General features: G+C 45.9%; 1 protein-coding gene across 2 annotated transcripts in view; it reads right to left on the reverse strand.

Annotated features, from left to right (window-relative positions):
* Rtkn2 (rhotekin 2) overlaps nucleotides 1-16372 on the reverse strand; it is a 63612-nt gene that overhangs the window by 41450 nt on the left and 5790 nt on the right. For both annotated transcript variants that reach the window (XM_076557055.1, XM_015990663.3), the window contains exons 2-3: nucleotides 14023-14219; nucleotides 2801-2859 (exon numbers count right to left, since the gene is read on the reverse strand). In XM_076557055.1, the coding sequence (XP_076413170.1) occupies nucleotides 2801-2859; nucleotides 14023-14219 (256 nt within the window). The remainder of the gene's footprint in view (nucleotides 1-2800; nucleotides 2860-14022; nucleotides 14220-16372) is intronic.

A 16372-nucleotide genomic window follows, 5' to 3' on the forward strand; every position in this document is an offset into this window, starting at 1 on the left:
GTAACTTGCCCTGAGGTCACATCCATCTGCCATCCATTAGCCTCAAAAAGTATCCAGTCTGCCTATTCATTTCCAATAGCTTCATTTTTCAGTCATTATTTTAACTACCATCCCAAACCAGTGTTAAATTATGTTGACATAATAGACATTGTTATTCTGTTCTTAATTTTAATAGGAATGTCTTTGTCTTATAACTGCCGCTCGGCTGATGGCCTGTCAGAACTCCCTTCTTGCTTGGCCGCAATGGCTGCCCCTTCTCATTCCACAATGGTCAACGGTTTCTCCCTGCAGCTGTCCTGGCTGTGGTGGGCAAGCTTTACCTAGTCATGCTCTCGTGGAAGGACCCTGACCCAGGCTTCCTTAGCTGCTTCCCCCACAGCCTGGGGTCAATCCTGCTCTGGCCAGGCTCATCCCAGCTCTGTAAAGCAAAGGGAGGGAGAGAAGATTCTCATCTGTTTCCCGGTGGGCCGAGTGCTCTTCAGAGAGCAAAGGTTCCAGCTCTGCCTGACAGAAACCAACCCCCAGACTCTGACAAACGACCACCCGGGTTGTAGCTTACAGCCGTCCACCTTTGCGGTTTTTTTTCTCTTCGTTGACAGTTTACGGCAACCTAAGACAGCCCAGGCAGGATTGCTAACCTGGTAGATCACGTCTATAATTTTGTAAAAAGAAAACTGGGAACCTGGTCAATGGCTCAGTGGCTGAGCATTTGCTGCATGGCCATAGTTTGGGTCCCGAGAACCCACTTACATGCAGGATGGCTGTGGCAATCATCTGTAACTCTAGCCTCGGGAGGGTGGGGGTCCCCAAAGAAAGCTGGCTCTAGAGACTCCTCATTACCTGTGGGTTTGACCGACAGACCCTCCCTCAAAATTAATCAATAAAGTGGAAGAATGACTGAGGATGACTCCGCCTCAGGACCCTACATGTACATATACGAGCATGCACTTACACACGTCCACATACATGCACACATGCATACACACATATGAAAAATGAAAAAAAAAAGAAACGAAAAATGAAACCACTGGGGTGTGCGGTTGACTGGTTTGGCTTAGTCACTGATTTGGGAGTTAGTGAAAGCACACACCAACAGCCGCCGTGCCATTACCTGCCGCAGAAAGGATCGGAGACGAACCTGTTCTTTTTATAGTTAAGACGCTCTGGGGCCAGTGGAAGCAGGTACAGGGGACTCAAACCCCACGTCTGTCCGGTTTACAGTGCCATCTGAGGAACATTATGACACCTGGCTGCAAATGTCCAGTGAGTCAAAATCACGTTAATGACATACACATCCCCTCTCCGGGGGGCTCTTTCCTTAATTTCATTTAAAAAATGTCTTGGGAAGAAAAAACATGCTCTGGGGAAGACGACCTCGGCTTCTGTATAAAGGTATCTGTGATCATGAAAAGACCCCCACACCCACACCGCAGATTTTTTTTTTAATCCCTTCTAAATGCAGTGGCGGTAAACAAGCACTCTCAAAACGACAGCGGATGACAAGACAACCACAGAGCTCACAGGACAGGCCACCTACCTCATCTGCCTACAGGGTGGTGCCTTAGGAGAAGCAGAGGAAGGAGGACAATGTTTAAGTGAGGGTGGAAAATCTCCTCTAAGGATCCACAGTAGTTATTGGACACAGGCAATACAGAGGGGTCCTTGCGTTGGCGGCAAGCGGAAGACCAAGCCTGAACACAAACCATCACCAAACAGGCAACAGGTTTCTGTGCGGCTCCTCTAATAACCTGCAGCACTTTTTAAGCTCAGCTGAGGGCAATTTCTCTCCAAAAAGGTCCCAAATAAAACGTGTGTCTGTTCTCCCTGCATGGTAGCGTTTGTCCAGCCATGATTGGGAGCGATGGAGGTGGGGGACAGTCCCGTGCGAGGCAGGCCCCCGGGACGCGGCAGCTAGGCACTCTACCTCGGGCCAGGGGAATAAGCCAGCTATGACTGGAGCACGGCGCAGGACACACTGTGTATCTAGGCTGTGCTGAGGGGGATATCTGCAAGCCTGCCATGCTGATCGCGTGGCATCTCTATGCCATTGTCTTGGGTGGCCCTGCCATTTTGGAGGAAACGGAGACTACACAGCCTAAGCGCCATCTAGTGGCCAGGTGCCTTCTCACTCTGCGGACCGGAAACATCACTCCAGCCTGAGTGAGAAGGGGAGGGTTTAGAGATGAGCAGGCAGGATCCTGGAGAAAAGACCGCAGTTTCACAACCCAAGGAGGTGTCTCAACCATCGAAGGAAGGAAAAAAAGTATCTGCCCAAAGCACGTGGCCTGCGCAACGGAAGACAGAGCCACAGAGAAAACTGGGCCAGAATGGAAAACTTGGCGGGGCTGGGGCCCTTTGGTTTTTACAAACTGAAAGTGGTCAGTCATCTACCCAACGTTCACTGTGCAATCCCCAGGAGCCAAGGCCAGGGATGGTGGCTTTGGTATAATGCGATAAGCAAGATAAACACGGTCCCAACCCCCCAGGAAACTTGCATCTTGGAAATCATTAAATAGAAAAGTCAGGGAGAGAAAGCAGGTCACTCAACACACCTTCCACACATCCCACAGCCAGAACAGAGGACAAAACCGCCCGATGTAGGTAACGTGACGTGGTTTACCCCAAAGCACAAAGTTCCACGCCACTGTAGCACATAATGATAAAATATTTAGAATAAATGTTCTGATGGAGGTATGGACAATAAACGGAGAGACAAGAAACACAGAGTGTGCAAGGCCAGCCATGCTAGCCACTTTAACAACAACATATTCAACCACACGGTGGCGCGTCCCGAGCGTACCTGACAGGGCAATCTTCCCTCTGCAGGGCCGTCTTTCTCGCCTCTCACAACTCACATCACTGTCAAGAGAAAAACACATCGACACCAACAAAGGTCTTTTTAAATAAGCAGTTATTTCAAGTCTTTCACAAATAGCTGAACTTTAAAATCAATACATACCTATGGATATTCATGACTAGCATGAATTATTTGGCTCAAAAGATGTTTAATCAACAGCCATCTCGCTTCATGGAGATGCAGAGGCACTGTCTTTTGAGTTTATATAAACTATTAAACTTCCTGATAACGTGTACTGGTGCCACTATGATGGCGGCCTTGCTGACACTCAGCACAATGGACAGTATCGTCCCTGTCCCTGGAACTGCGATCGCAAAACCAACATTTCGAGTTCATTGGCTACACTGGCCTGAAGGGGTCAGGTGCTGCCCAAGTCATGCCGTGGGGCTGCTATCCCTGAGGCTAGGGAAAAAAAAAAAAACCCAGCTCACCTTACGCTATAATTTACATGCAGTTGGCATAACATCTCATTTCCCATAAGTTCCAAAGAATGAGCACACAATGGATTAATACGAGAGAACTGAAAGCAGACAGGAAAATGGAAAACCTCTTTCAAGGAAGTCCTGAGATGAACGACAACCTCGCTCCCAAAGTTAGGACTTCCTGTCACTCAAAACAGAGGGAGATGCTGTGGGGTGGTCTGTATGTCAAATTACTCTGGTTGGTCAATAAATGAAACAATGATTGGCCAGTGGCTAGGCAGGAAGTATAGTCGGGACTAACAGAGAGGAGAAAAGAAAGAACAGGAGGGCAGAAGGAGTCACTGCCAGCCACCGCCATGACAAGCAGCATGTGAAGACGCCGGTAAGCCACGAGCCACGTGGCAAGGTATAGATTTATGGAAATGGATTAATTTAAGCTATAAGAACAGTTAGCAAGAAGCCTGCCACGGCCATACAGTTTGTAAGCAATATAAGCCTCTGTGTTTACTTGGTTGGGTCTGAGCGGCTGTGGAACTGGCGGGTGACAAAGATCTGTCCTGACTGTGGGCAAGGCAGGAAAACTCTAGCTAAAGGGAGACGCCATTCGAGCTGGGGGATCTCGCATTTAAGGCCAGCCTGTGCTACCTGTGAAGACTGTGTCCCACTAACCAAGCGAGGGAAGCCAAGGTGGCTCAGTGGATAAAGGCATTTGAAGTCAAACCTGGGGCCCCAAGTTTGGTCTCCAGGACCCAGATCATGCCAAGAAAGAACAGATCCCTGCAAAGCTTTGATACATTTAAAAAAAATACTCTCAAACTATCCTATAAATCCAATTAACCATAACATTTTTCAGAATTAAGTCAGTCTAAAAAAAAATACGAGAAAACTCAAACCTCGATTTTCTGAAACTTCAGTTATTTCCAGTTTAAATACGCTCAAAAATGCCATTTTAGGTGCAAAAGTGGGGATGTTTCCCCAATTTATCCAAATTAACCATGAAACGCTAAATATGGTTTTATTACGTTAACGATATATGTGCTTGAAAGCTGCAATGGTCCCTCGGCTCTGAATGCTGCAACTGGACTCAACCTGAGCAAAGAGCAAAGGCACGAAATGGTGTACCCTCATCCAAGCAAACCCGGTTTAGAATGTTTTCTTCAGAAGACCCGTACACGCCATTTTTTTTCTTCAGAGCTGAGGATCAAACCCAGGGCCCATTACTCTACCACTGAGTAACTTCCCAAGCCCTAAATGTTGATTTAAGCGATAAACACATAAAAGGCAACTGTTTTTCACTAGCTTTCTGCCTGCAGGTACAGAGAATGAGCAACAGAGGGAGCCAATCTGCCACTCTGTGGCTCAAACATCTGTATGAAAATGCTCTGTGTAAACACAGCTCGGTCTGTGTTATTTTGTTCCATATGGGGGCTTTAAACAGCATTTCTTTGCCAAAATTGGTGCACTGGAACAATGAATAGCATAATGACAGCAATATTTTACATTTTCTTAATGAAATAGTAACAGGGTTCTAAGTGGTATTCTGTCATTTGAAAGCATGGTATAAAACCCTCCACCTTTTACGCAAATAAGTGAAAACTAAAACACTCAGAAACACATAGTGTAGAATTTAAAGCCACCCTAAAGCTATGACATATGATGGTAAGAGAGTCATGATACCCTAGATTATACCACAAGTGTGATATAATCATCCCCTTTCCAGAGACACCAAACTATCGAAAATTTAAGAAATAAATTCAGCAGATCTTTAAATACATGTTTCCTTACAGAACTACTACAAGAAGCACAGGATTTTTCCTTCCCATCTATGCCTTTTCTTCTTTTAACTTACAGTACGTAAGCAATAAAGTGGGAGACTGGAGTGTGAGGGCTGGCAATCACATCCAACTCACAGAGTTATTTCAGCACTATTAAAAACTCACAATTATGTTGAATGACACACGTAATTAAATCCTATAAATGACTCTAATTAGCATTATTTTTTTTTTTTAACAAAGCCAAATAAAGCATTTCAGACTTTTAAGCTGAGAAGAGATGGAGTGGCTGGGGTGGGGGATGGAGGCCGGCAGAGGACAGTGCTAAAATCTAAGCTCTGTGAGTGCGGAGGAGGACTGCTATGTGATGAGCGCCCCACCCAGAACAGCGCCTCACCTGGCCAGGGGCATCTGGGACTGCCGTCGAGAAGGGCAGGCAGCCGCATCCTTGGAATGATGCATGCAGCAGATCTGGACCCAAGCTTTGGACTTTTCACCACCACCCTCAGTGAGTTGCTGCTTGTCTGACAGCACCCACAGAGACCGAAGGGACATACCTAGTCAGCTCCCACAGCTGCCCAACAAAGCGACAATTCTAAGGCATAAGTCTGTGGAATTCTCTAAGGTGTCACACCAACAGGAGCCTGCAGTGTGAGGACAGATGTTTTGGCTGAGCCTAGGCTTAGGGGGAAGATACATTAAGCCACTTGCTAACATGATCAGAGTCTGACTTGCATTTCCTGTGAAACAGTCATCCAAGACACTCTTTACATATCCCACCAGAACCTTCATATCAACAAGAAAAACAAGATCTCCTGTAACGTCCATCACCAGCACAGCCAGAAAACAGGCTGCCACAAATACCACTATCTTTGGAAGACATGAAAGCCAGCTCCTGGAGACCTCGTCCCACAGAGTCAGGGAACCATTAGCTGACATTAAAATAGCCTGGAAGAGATGAAAATGTGCATAAAGCTTGTGGAATACAGTACTAGATCCTGGGGGGTGGAAATGTACTTAGGTTCAACAATTGTTAATACTGTGGAGGAGACAGGTGGGCAGTGGTGATGCACACCTTCAATCCCAGGACTTGGGAGGCCGAGGCAGGTGGATCTCTGTGAATTCAAGGCCAGCCTGGTCTACAGAGCGAGTTCCAGGACAGCCAAAGCTACACAGAGAAGCCCTGTCTCAAACACACACACACACACACACACACACACACACACACACACACACACACACACATGGAAAAAAAGAGGTCCTATGAAAGTTTGGCATGAAAATAAAAAGAACACAGCTAACCTTAAGAACCCCAAGAAATAACGTCATATCCAAGAACCAGAAAGCCAACTAACCAATATCCTCAAAAGCATCATTATTGAAGGTATGGTCCACTACTCTAAAAACAAAGCACTATTGAGTAAGAAACCAAGGAAGCCCTTCTAACAACATCCCACCAGGGTCTTGGTGCAGGGAAACACCACTAAACTATTATGAACAACCCTAACAATCTCCAAAAAGAGACCCTCAGATCCACACACAGCCACTGGAGAGAGTCTGCTGATAAAAAAAAAAAAATGTTCTAGCAACCACACCTCCAAAAGAGAGAAAGTAACAAAACTCGAACATCACAACGCTCCAGAATGAATTCCCGGCAGTTAAAGAGGTCATTGCCGTGAGACCAAGGAGGTAAATGTGCCGGCAGGAACGGAAAACCCAGACGTTCCGAGGGGAGAATGAAGCAGCAGCAGCTGCACGGTGGAATGGATGAGGAGCAGGACTGGAGGGAGTCGAGTCAGTTCCGAGATCAACACTGAAAAGCAAATTTGGGATGCAGCTGGCCAGAAGAAAAAGGACCGAAAGAAGAAAGATAATTGGGTGCTAAGAGATCACAAGGGACAGTCACGGAAGATGGGGCCAGGGTCCAACATCTGTGAAAGTGGTAAGAGTTCTTAAATAAGAAAAAAAAAAACAAAAAAAAAAACAACTAGATAATAGTAACAGTTCATTTTCTAAAATAATTTTTTTCAAGAAATAAAAGAATCGTGTGTGTGTGTGTGTGTGTGTGTATGTATGTATGTATGTGTATCCCTAACTAAGCCTAAGAGTCCACCTTACACACACATTCCACTTCAACATTGAAAACAAACAAACACAAACACAAACACTACTTTCAGTCTCCAGGCAAAAAGGCCAAGCTGTTTACAACAGAAAGATAATTAAACATTAGTTTAAAAAAAAATACTAAGTCATGGAAGATTTTCAAGACTCAAGGGAAGAAAATGTGGCCTGAAAGTTTTGCAATTGGGAGACACTGCCCTTTTAAGTAGCAATTCTAAGGGAAAATACTTGAAATACACAAGAATGTGAAGAGAAAGAAAACCACTCATTTGTGAAATTTACTAGCTTGTGACAGTATTGGACAGCACAATGTCCAATGTCATTGGACAGCAAGCACAGTGATAAGCAGTGAATGTTATATTGCTTAATAGCAGACTGAAGTCTAGAGCTCAGGTGGAGATGACTGCTTTAATATATAAATATTATCCACGCTACCAAAGTAGAAATGACACAACCCCTCTCTCAAGGCTCAGGGACCACCCAGAGTTGGAAGGAGGAAAGACTGTTAGGAGTCAGAGGTCAGGGAGGACCAAAAACCAAATAGTGTCTTATAGACATGACAAGGACCCTACACTCATGACCTCACAGGAGCTATGGCTGCCTGCACAAGACCTGCACAGGATCAAGCCGGTCAGCATTCCAGCACAGAGTGGGAGGGGCTCATGAGGCTCCCACTCCTGGCGGAGGAGCTACTGGAAAATGCTTCTGGGGGAGGGAGAATCAGTTTTCTTCCATGGTGTGGCCATGTGGGTCAACCATAGACGGCCACACCCAAGAGAGTATGGACTGAGGCGGTTATGAAAAACAGACAAATCCAGGAGGTCCAAAGGAAGAATTTCAGTCAATGGGGACCGAAGGGAGAGCATCAAATGATCACTGTTTGCAAATCCCTCTGTACTAAGTGATTTAGGTGAGGATTAGAGATGGATGATAAAGCCACTGACTTTGAAGCTTGCGGGATACTACCATACTCTGAAAGCCAAGCATGAAACTCGAGGCTGGTTGGAGTGGTTGGAGGTTTGTCTGACCAGGAACTGCACTCAGGCTCCACTTACAAAAGGCACAGAGAGAAAAAGGTGACAAGAAGCTGAAGTCAGTCCCATTTGAAAGGGGCTGAGTCAGGTGTTGAGGAACAGGCCTAGAATCTAGCTGCTGGGAAGGCGGAGGCAGGGTCCCCCATTCAAGGTCCACCTGGGCAACTCAGTGAGACCCTACTGCAAAATAAAGAGCAGAAAAAGAGCCGAATATGGGGCTTAGTGGTAAAGAGCTTACCTACCATGTGCAAGGCCATAGGTTCAATTCCACAGTGGCAGAGAGCTGGTCTACCAAGTACAAGGCCATAGGTTTAATCCCACAGGGGTAGAGAGTTTGCCTGCCATGTACAAGGCCATAGGTTCAATCCCACAGTGGTAGAGAGCGGGCCTACCAAGTACAAGGCCATAGGTTTAATCCCACAGGGGTAGAGAGCTTGCCTGCCATGTACAAGGCCATAGGTTCAATCCCACAGTGGTAGGGAGCTTGCCTACCATATGCAAGGCCATAGGTTCAATCCCACAGGGGTAGAGAGCGTGCCTACCATGTGCAAGGCCATAGGTTCAATCCCACAGGGGTAGAGAGCGTGCCTACCATGTGCAAGGCCATAGGTTCAATGCCACAGTGGTAGAGAGCTTGCCTACCATGTGCAAGGCCATAGGTTTTTTGTTTTTTTTTTTGGTTTTTCGAGACAGGGTTTCTCTGTGTAGCTTTGTGCCTTTCCTGGAACTCACTTGGTAGCCCAGGCTGGCCTCGAACTCACGAGATCCGCCTGGCTCTGCCTTCCAAGTGCTGGGATTAAAGGCGTGTGCCACCACCGCCCAGCAGCAAGGCCATAGGTTCAATCCCACAGTGGTAAGGAGCTTGCCTACCATGTGCAAGGCCATAAATTCAATCCCACAGGGGTAGAGAGCGTGCCTACCATGTGCAAGGCCCATAGGTTCAATCCCACAGTGGTAGGGAGCTTGCCTACCATGTGTAAGGCCATAGGTTTAATCCCACAGGGGTAGAGAGCTTGCCTACCATGTACAAGGTCATAGGTTCAATCCCACAGTGGTAGAGAGCTTGCCTACCATGTGCAAGGCCAAAGGAGGTTCAATCCCAAAGGGCCCCACAGTCAACTTCCAGCTCTAGTAAAGAAGATATGGAGAAGGCCCCAGGACAACTTAAGGCAACTACCATACAAGTTCAGAATGTAGGATATTTAGAAGGTTTTAATGTCTAGACTCTTCAAAGCATAAATGAAAAGCGAATTTTAGAAAAGGGTAATTAATAGAAACCAAAGGGATGTAACCAGATGCACTGCATGACACCAAATCAAATTTTAGCAAAAACAGACAGACAGATAACCCCAACTAGGAGAGATTTTGAGCAACTGGATAAAGGTGAGTATAGAAAATTATTAACATTCTGCATATAATCATATTTTGACTATGCAGGAGAATGTTCTTGAAGATAAACACATGCCAAACTATTAAGGTGCACGTGTCCCACTTGCAACTCATTTTCAAAGGCTTCAACAGAACAATACACACACACACACACACACACACACACACACACACACACACACACAGAGAGAGAGAGAGAGAGAGAGAGAGAGAGAGAGAGAGAGAGAGAGAGAGAGAGAGAGAGGGAGAGAAGGCAGTGGATGAGCACCCGTGCCACAAAATTAATGGCCAACTCAGTGAACACTTGCGGATGTTTGTCTACAAGAGAGTTCAGGACGGAGAAGCGGTTCTTCCAAAGGCAGAAGTGGGCCCACTGGGACATTGTGAGCAACAGTAGCCAGGGAGAACCCCGGAGCAGGAAAGGAAGCGTCAAGGGGAAGCAGCCCACAGCTCACTGCTCTCAAAGTGAATCTTACTGTTCACTGTAACTCAGGAAGGGAACAGGGCAAGTGGTCCCCTCCCCTCCCTGACTGCAGAGCGATGACCCTCTGCTTTCAGTTCCTCCAAGCGCGACACAAGCCCAGCACTACTCCAGTAGACAGGAATGAAGTCGACGCACACGGCGCAGGTGGCCTGCAGCCCCGGTTTTTCAAGGCTTTTAACACGGCGAGACAACCTGGTTGTTTTCATCAGCCGTCAGTGGCGGTTTATGAAACAGAACACGGTAAGTGAAGGCTCAGTAGTAAGGCCCAGGGAAACTCATTCACTCAAGTCATTTCAGGGGCTGGGGAGATTGCTTAGCAGAGGGCAGGTGCTGCTGTTCTTGCAGAGGGCCTGAGTCTGGTTCACAACAGCCTGTAATTCCAGCTCCAGGGGACCTGGTACCGTTTTCTGGTCACCAAGGTCGCCCATACTCATATATGCACTCACACCTACACATCATTTAAAAATAAAGTAAACTTTTTTTTTTTTAAAGCAATTTCATGCCAGGCATGGTGGCACACATCTGTAACCTATGCACTAGGGAGGCAGAGGCAGGTGGGATGCCATGAGTTCTAGGCCAGCCCGGTTTACACACTGAGGTCCTGTCTTAACAAAACACACAAAAGCTATTTCATTATTAGAACCAGATCAAGATCATTGCTGTTTCTGCGGCTCCCTGTCTTAACTATCTGTCTTCAGATGTGGCTATTTCCATTATTTTGCTCATAGTCCTCTGCTTCCATACAATCTCCCCCAAATACTACTATATCATGGATTCTTTTCGCTTAAAATGGTAAGAGGAAATTTTTTAAAAAGATGCACATTAAACCTTGTAATCACGTGACAGCGTTGAGAGGTAGAGGAAACAAGGGTGGTTTTAGGTTGGAAGCAGGGGGGTGGTACAGAGACTTTGAAGTCTTCAGGTCCCTGACCTAGCTCTGGGAGCACTATGCGCCCTGGGCAGGCTCACAGTCCTGGTTTCCAGACCTTTAGTGAAGACGGGCATCACAATGCCCGGTGGTCCCACACCTCACCTAGCAGTCTAGGTCTTCTGCCAATAAACCCCACATAGCTCGGCAACCAAGAGCATCTCTTCCAGGTCCTCTTTAGCTCACCCTTTACTCTAGGCTTGCATTAGCTATATCTTTTGGGGGAGCGGCTTCGCTCCTCCTCCTCTTCCTCATCTGGTGGGACTGTTTCCTTCAGTCCACAAGATCCAGTTCACATCGGATGTTCCTCAGCCATACCGACTGCCCTCTGATTTGATTCTGCTCTGGAAAAAGATGTAGAGCAGTAGTTCTCAAGCCGTGCGTCGTGCCCCCCCCCCAAACCCATCAGAAAACACAGATCTTTATATTATAATTTATAACAGTAGCAAATTTAGACTTATGGAGTAGCAGTGAAAATAATTCTATGGTTGAGGGTCAGCACCACATGAGGAACTGTATTAAAAGGGTCGCAGCATTGGGAAGGTCGAGAACCACTGCTTTTGAGTAATGGTATAGTAATTCTTGACATTTTATTGTGAAGTTTTAGAAGCGTTAGACCAGTGTCTTTCTCATTAAAATGGTATTTTAACTAATGGTAATATATATTACATATGTATATAAGTATACATGAAAGCATTTTTCTCTCCCTCAGAGCCTACACAAACTAAGGAACAGGGTATGGTATCTAAAGGCAACACGTTTGCTCCAGATTCTTCCGTTGCCCCGGGACGACATACTGTCACACTGCGCTCTTCTGACAGGGACATCTGAGCACAGTGCTTACCAAGTTCACTGCCACTGGCGGGAGCCGGGTGAACCTGGCTGATCAAAGGGTGGAGTCTACGTCATTTTCTCCAAGGAAGTAAAGACGCTATGGGAGGACTCTCCACCAGCTTCGCGATGGCTTCTCTCCAACAAGGAGGCAAGTGCTATAATACTCATTATAGTTTGGTCAGTGGCCTCAAGCTGGTTAGTTTTCCTCAAGGAGGAAAACCGGAAATCGGTGGATCACATAGGATAGTCAGGAATCATTGTAAACCCCAGGAAATATCAGGAAAGAGTTACAATGCTTTCATATGGATGATGAAAATATAAAATAGGTACATGCATAGAAAAGAAGATATTTTTACTAGTGAGGAAAAAACCCCCACAAATGTGGACATGTTTTCAACTAAGAGTCTCAATTCCCCTGCCCCAGCTTTGCTATATAAATCTAATGTGGACTCGGCTCTCTTGATATCTTTATAAGTCATCGACTCCAGAAAAGCAATGCCAAGTTAACAACATGCTAAATTCACAACTGATCACAAATGCTTAAGAGCAGTGAACAGTCCCAGAAGACTCTCCCAGGACTAGAGAGACAATATAACAGTGAATGCCTGGTCTCACACTCTCTTAAACCAAAGCTTCTCAAATTTTGCCATTTAAATGATCTCTCGCCATAAAAAAAAATCCTCATCAAAGCTGAGGAGTCTATAAATCAAACTTTACCCCATTCCAGATGCGCAAGCTTTGTCTTAAAAACATTCTGCTCTGCCATGTGCTGTCAGCATCTAACTCTGGCGTAGCACATCCTCTCGGTGACCTATGACCTGGCTTGGGAACATCAGCCTCCAAACACCTTCCTAGATGATGACAGTGGGATATTTTTATTAGTAATGCTGGGGCATAGAATGCAGAAAATAGGAGATTTGCTTAGTACTAAAGCATCCCGTTGGGTACATGTCTATAACCCCACATAGAGGCACCACCTCATCACACCATAATGTACGTGCAACACAAGGCTGAGGCACGAAGGTTCCAGCATCCTTAGTAAGGTAGGTCACAGCATCCTCAGTAAGGTAGGCCAGTGACAAACAAGCCACTTTATATCTAGGTATCTACTGTATCACACCCCTGTTCCTGTTTTATTTTTACAGAAACCCGTCTGACCTGTCCATATCTTACTTTTAAGGAATGTAATAGACACAGTGCCCCACCCAATGACCACTAGAGCACAGAGAGACGTCTCACTGGTACCAGAACCACAAACAACATGGGAGATTAATGCGATTCTAAGAGACCCTGAAATCTAGCCTCTAAAGTGAGTTCACCCAAGGTCCAGAAAAGAGCTGGCTGGCATTGTCTGTGGGATAGGATACTATGTGATACACAAATGTTCTACCTGCTCCACAAGGGCCACGTGGAGCGAAAGAGACCTCAGGACCAGAAACAAAGCAGCGAGCCCTGACTGGAACTGGTTGGCAATGCTTCTGAGGACACCACTCCCTTCTGTGGAACTTGCTCACCATAGGAAGGGCTGTGCTTGTCTATTTTAAGTTTCCTTCCACTTACATGTTTATGATCTGTGGCCCACTCAATTCAACTGATCTCAGTTGCTATTAGTCTTGGGGTAAATAGACATCTATAAGCAATTAGCATGGTGTGTTTCTAAGCAATTAATTTTTTTTAAGAGTTATTTTTATTTCAGATGTATGGGTGTTGTGTGAGCATGTATGCATGTGAACCATGTGCATGCCGGGAGCCCAGAGGAAGCCAGAAGAGGGCGTAGGTTACCCTAGCACTCGAGTTACTGATGGTTGTGAGCAGCCAGTGCTCCTAACCACTAAGCCGCCTCCCGAGCACCAGTAATTAAAGTCTTAAAGACACTTTTCTGTGGATTCCACTCTCTCTCCATCTCTGTCCTTTCTTCTGAAAACACTCCCCAGTCTTTGCTCTTAAAACACTTTCGCTTCAGAGCCCCACGCTAAGGAGAGAACTCGTTCAACAGGAGTTGCTGTTCCGTGAGTCCGCTCTGGGCTCCGCTGTCCACACAACCGTGGTATCGGCTGGCACTTCCATGTTGGCCTTTAAAAGGTTTGGTGACCTGACATTTTTTACTTACACTTAAATGACACTGTGTCGTCTGTTCAAATACCGAAGCACATTAAAGAGTAGGCATGCTACAGCACTAACCATCTTCCAGGTCGATTCGCAATCCGTCCTTCTAACCTCTGGAGCTCCGCCGTGTATGCCTCTATCCGGGCATTGCAGACCAGGAGGTTCTTGACTGCGTGTAAAACCTGGTCTTTTTTGGTAGTCAGGGAGAGCAGCTTCCATATCCCTTCTCGCATTCGGATTTCTAAGTCTATTTTCTCTCGGATGTTGCAGCCCTAAAATAGAGAAGCGTTTATATGAGGCAGCAATAGTCTAGAACTACACTGAAGACAGGCAATGGGAAATGCACTAGACATCGCTTATTTTCATACCATTCTGAGAACGAATCAAAGTGTTTGACTTGTCACTCTATAAAAATACAGCTATTTGCAAAATTCTTAATTTTCTTTCATTATTAGGAATTCTTTCCAACATACTGGCTAAACAAAATAAAATCAAAGATGAGAAAAACAAAACTACTGTAAACTTCATTAACTCAATAGAGTTCTCAACATTCATGTCTACCCAGAACCCTAAAAGGCGCCCTTATTTGGACACAGAATTTTACAACTGTTATTAATTAAAATGGGGTCACACTGGATTAGAATGGGTTTCAAATCTTGATGAGGCCATGTAAAGACACAGACTCAAAGAGGACACAAAAAGATAGGAAAAGATACAGACATACACAGAGGCCACATAAAGACAGAGACACACAGAAGCCACATAAAGACACAGAGACACACAGAGGCCACATAAAGACACAGACACACACAGAGGCCACATAAAGACACAGACACACACAGAGGCCACATAAAGACACAGGCACACACAGAGGCCACATAAAGACACAGGCACACACAGAGGCCACATAAAGACACAGACACACACACAGAGGCCACATAAAGACACAGACATACACAGAGGCCACATAAAGACACAGACACACACAGAGGCCACATAAAGACATAGACACACACAGAGGCCACATAAAGACATAGACACACACAGAGGCCACATAAAGACACAGACACACACAGAGGCAACATAAAGACACAGACACACACAGAGGCCACATAAAGACATAGACACACAGAGGCCACATAAAGACACAGACACACACAGAGGCCACATAAAGACACAGACACACACAGAGGCCACATAAAGACATAGGCACACAGAGACAGTGACAAGTGGACACACACATGGGATTGGCTGTATGAAGACACACAGAGAGCAGGCCCTTTGATGACAGACACACGAGGAGACCATGTGAAGACAGAGATGGAACACAGCAGGTTAATGGCAGCAGCCAGAACCTGGGAGAGCCAAGGAAGGGCCTGAACAGGGGGATGGCACTGCCAGCACATTGACTTCTGACTTCTGGCCTCCAGATCCGGGGGAGGACACGTTGGTCAGTTGTTACCTTTGCTATGGTAGCCTTAGGAAACGTACACTAAGCAGCTGGAGAAATGATAGTTCAGCAATTAAGGATGCTTGCTGCTTTACAGTGGGCCAGAGTTCAGTCCCCAGCACACACACCTGGCAGTTCAAAATTGCCTGTGACTTTAGCTCCAGGGGAACCAACACCCTCTTTGTTCTACATACACGTGCACACACACACAACCTACACACATAAATAAAAATATTTTTTAAGTATACACTAACAACTGTGAGTCACAAACTGCACACATACACAGATCATGCGTGCTACAAGGAGGTTCGGATATGGCTGAAGGACACTGAATTCACCAAGGAAAAACATTCTGAGCAGACAGCTGAATAAAGGAGCCGAGGTAACAGCAGAGAGGTAACTGTGCTGGTCATCACAGTCAACAGTGGAAACAAAACTCAGAAGCCAAGGCTAAAAGCTCCGTGCCTGGAAAATGCCAGGGGCCTCGGCTGCCGGGACAGAGGCTCAGCTCTGGGCCAGCTTATTTCGGAGTCACCAAGAAATTTCTTTGTCGTTTGTTGAATTTCTGGTTCTTGGTCTTTTGTTCCATTTAATGGCAACATAATGGGCTCGCTCAATACACGAGTCTCATTCATATCATTAAAAGTTTATAAACAAGATGCACGGTTCTCAATTCACGCACAGTAACTTTGTAAATACTGTAAGTCACCAAGGCCCTCTGTATGCGCAAGCAGGTAACTCGTGTGTGTCTAGTTCTAAAACAAGTGACGATCCTGGCTTCGGCAGTAAAAGCTACTACTTCCTCGCTGCACCAGTACATCAACTTAAAAATGCCAAGAGGCTCTAATGATGAAAGTGCCGAATATTAAAAAGACAATCATTCCAAAAAGGAAGAAAAAACGCCAGTTAGAAGAGTTGACAGTTTCTGACGGTCACCCCCAAGAGCCAACTGCTAGACGGCTTGACTTGACTCTC

This window comes from Peromyscus maniculatus, chromosome 21 (genome assembly GCF_049852395.1).
Source record: "Peromyscus maniculatus bairdii isolate BWxNUB_F1_BW_parent chromosome 21, HU_Pman_BW_mat_3.1, whole genome shotgun sequence".
Taxonomy (NCBI): domain Eukaryota; kingdom Metazoa; phylum Chordata; class Mammalia; order Rodentia; family Cricetidae; genus Peromyscus; species Peromyscus maniculatus.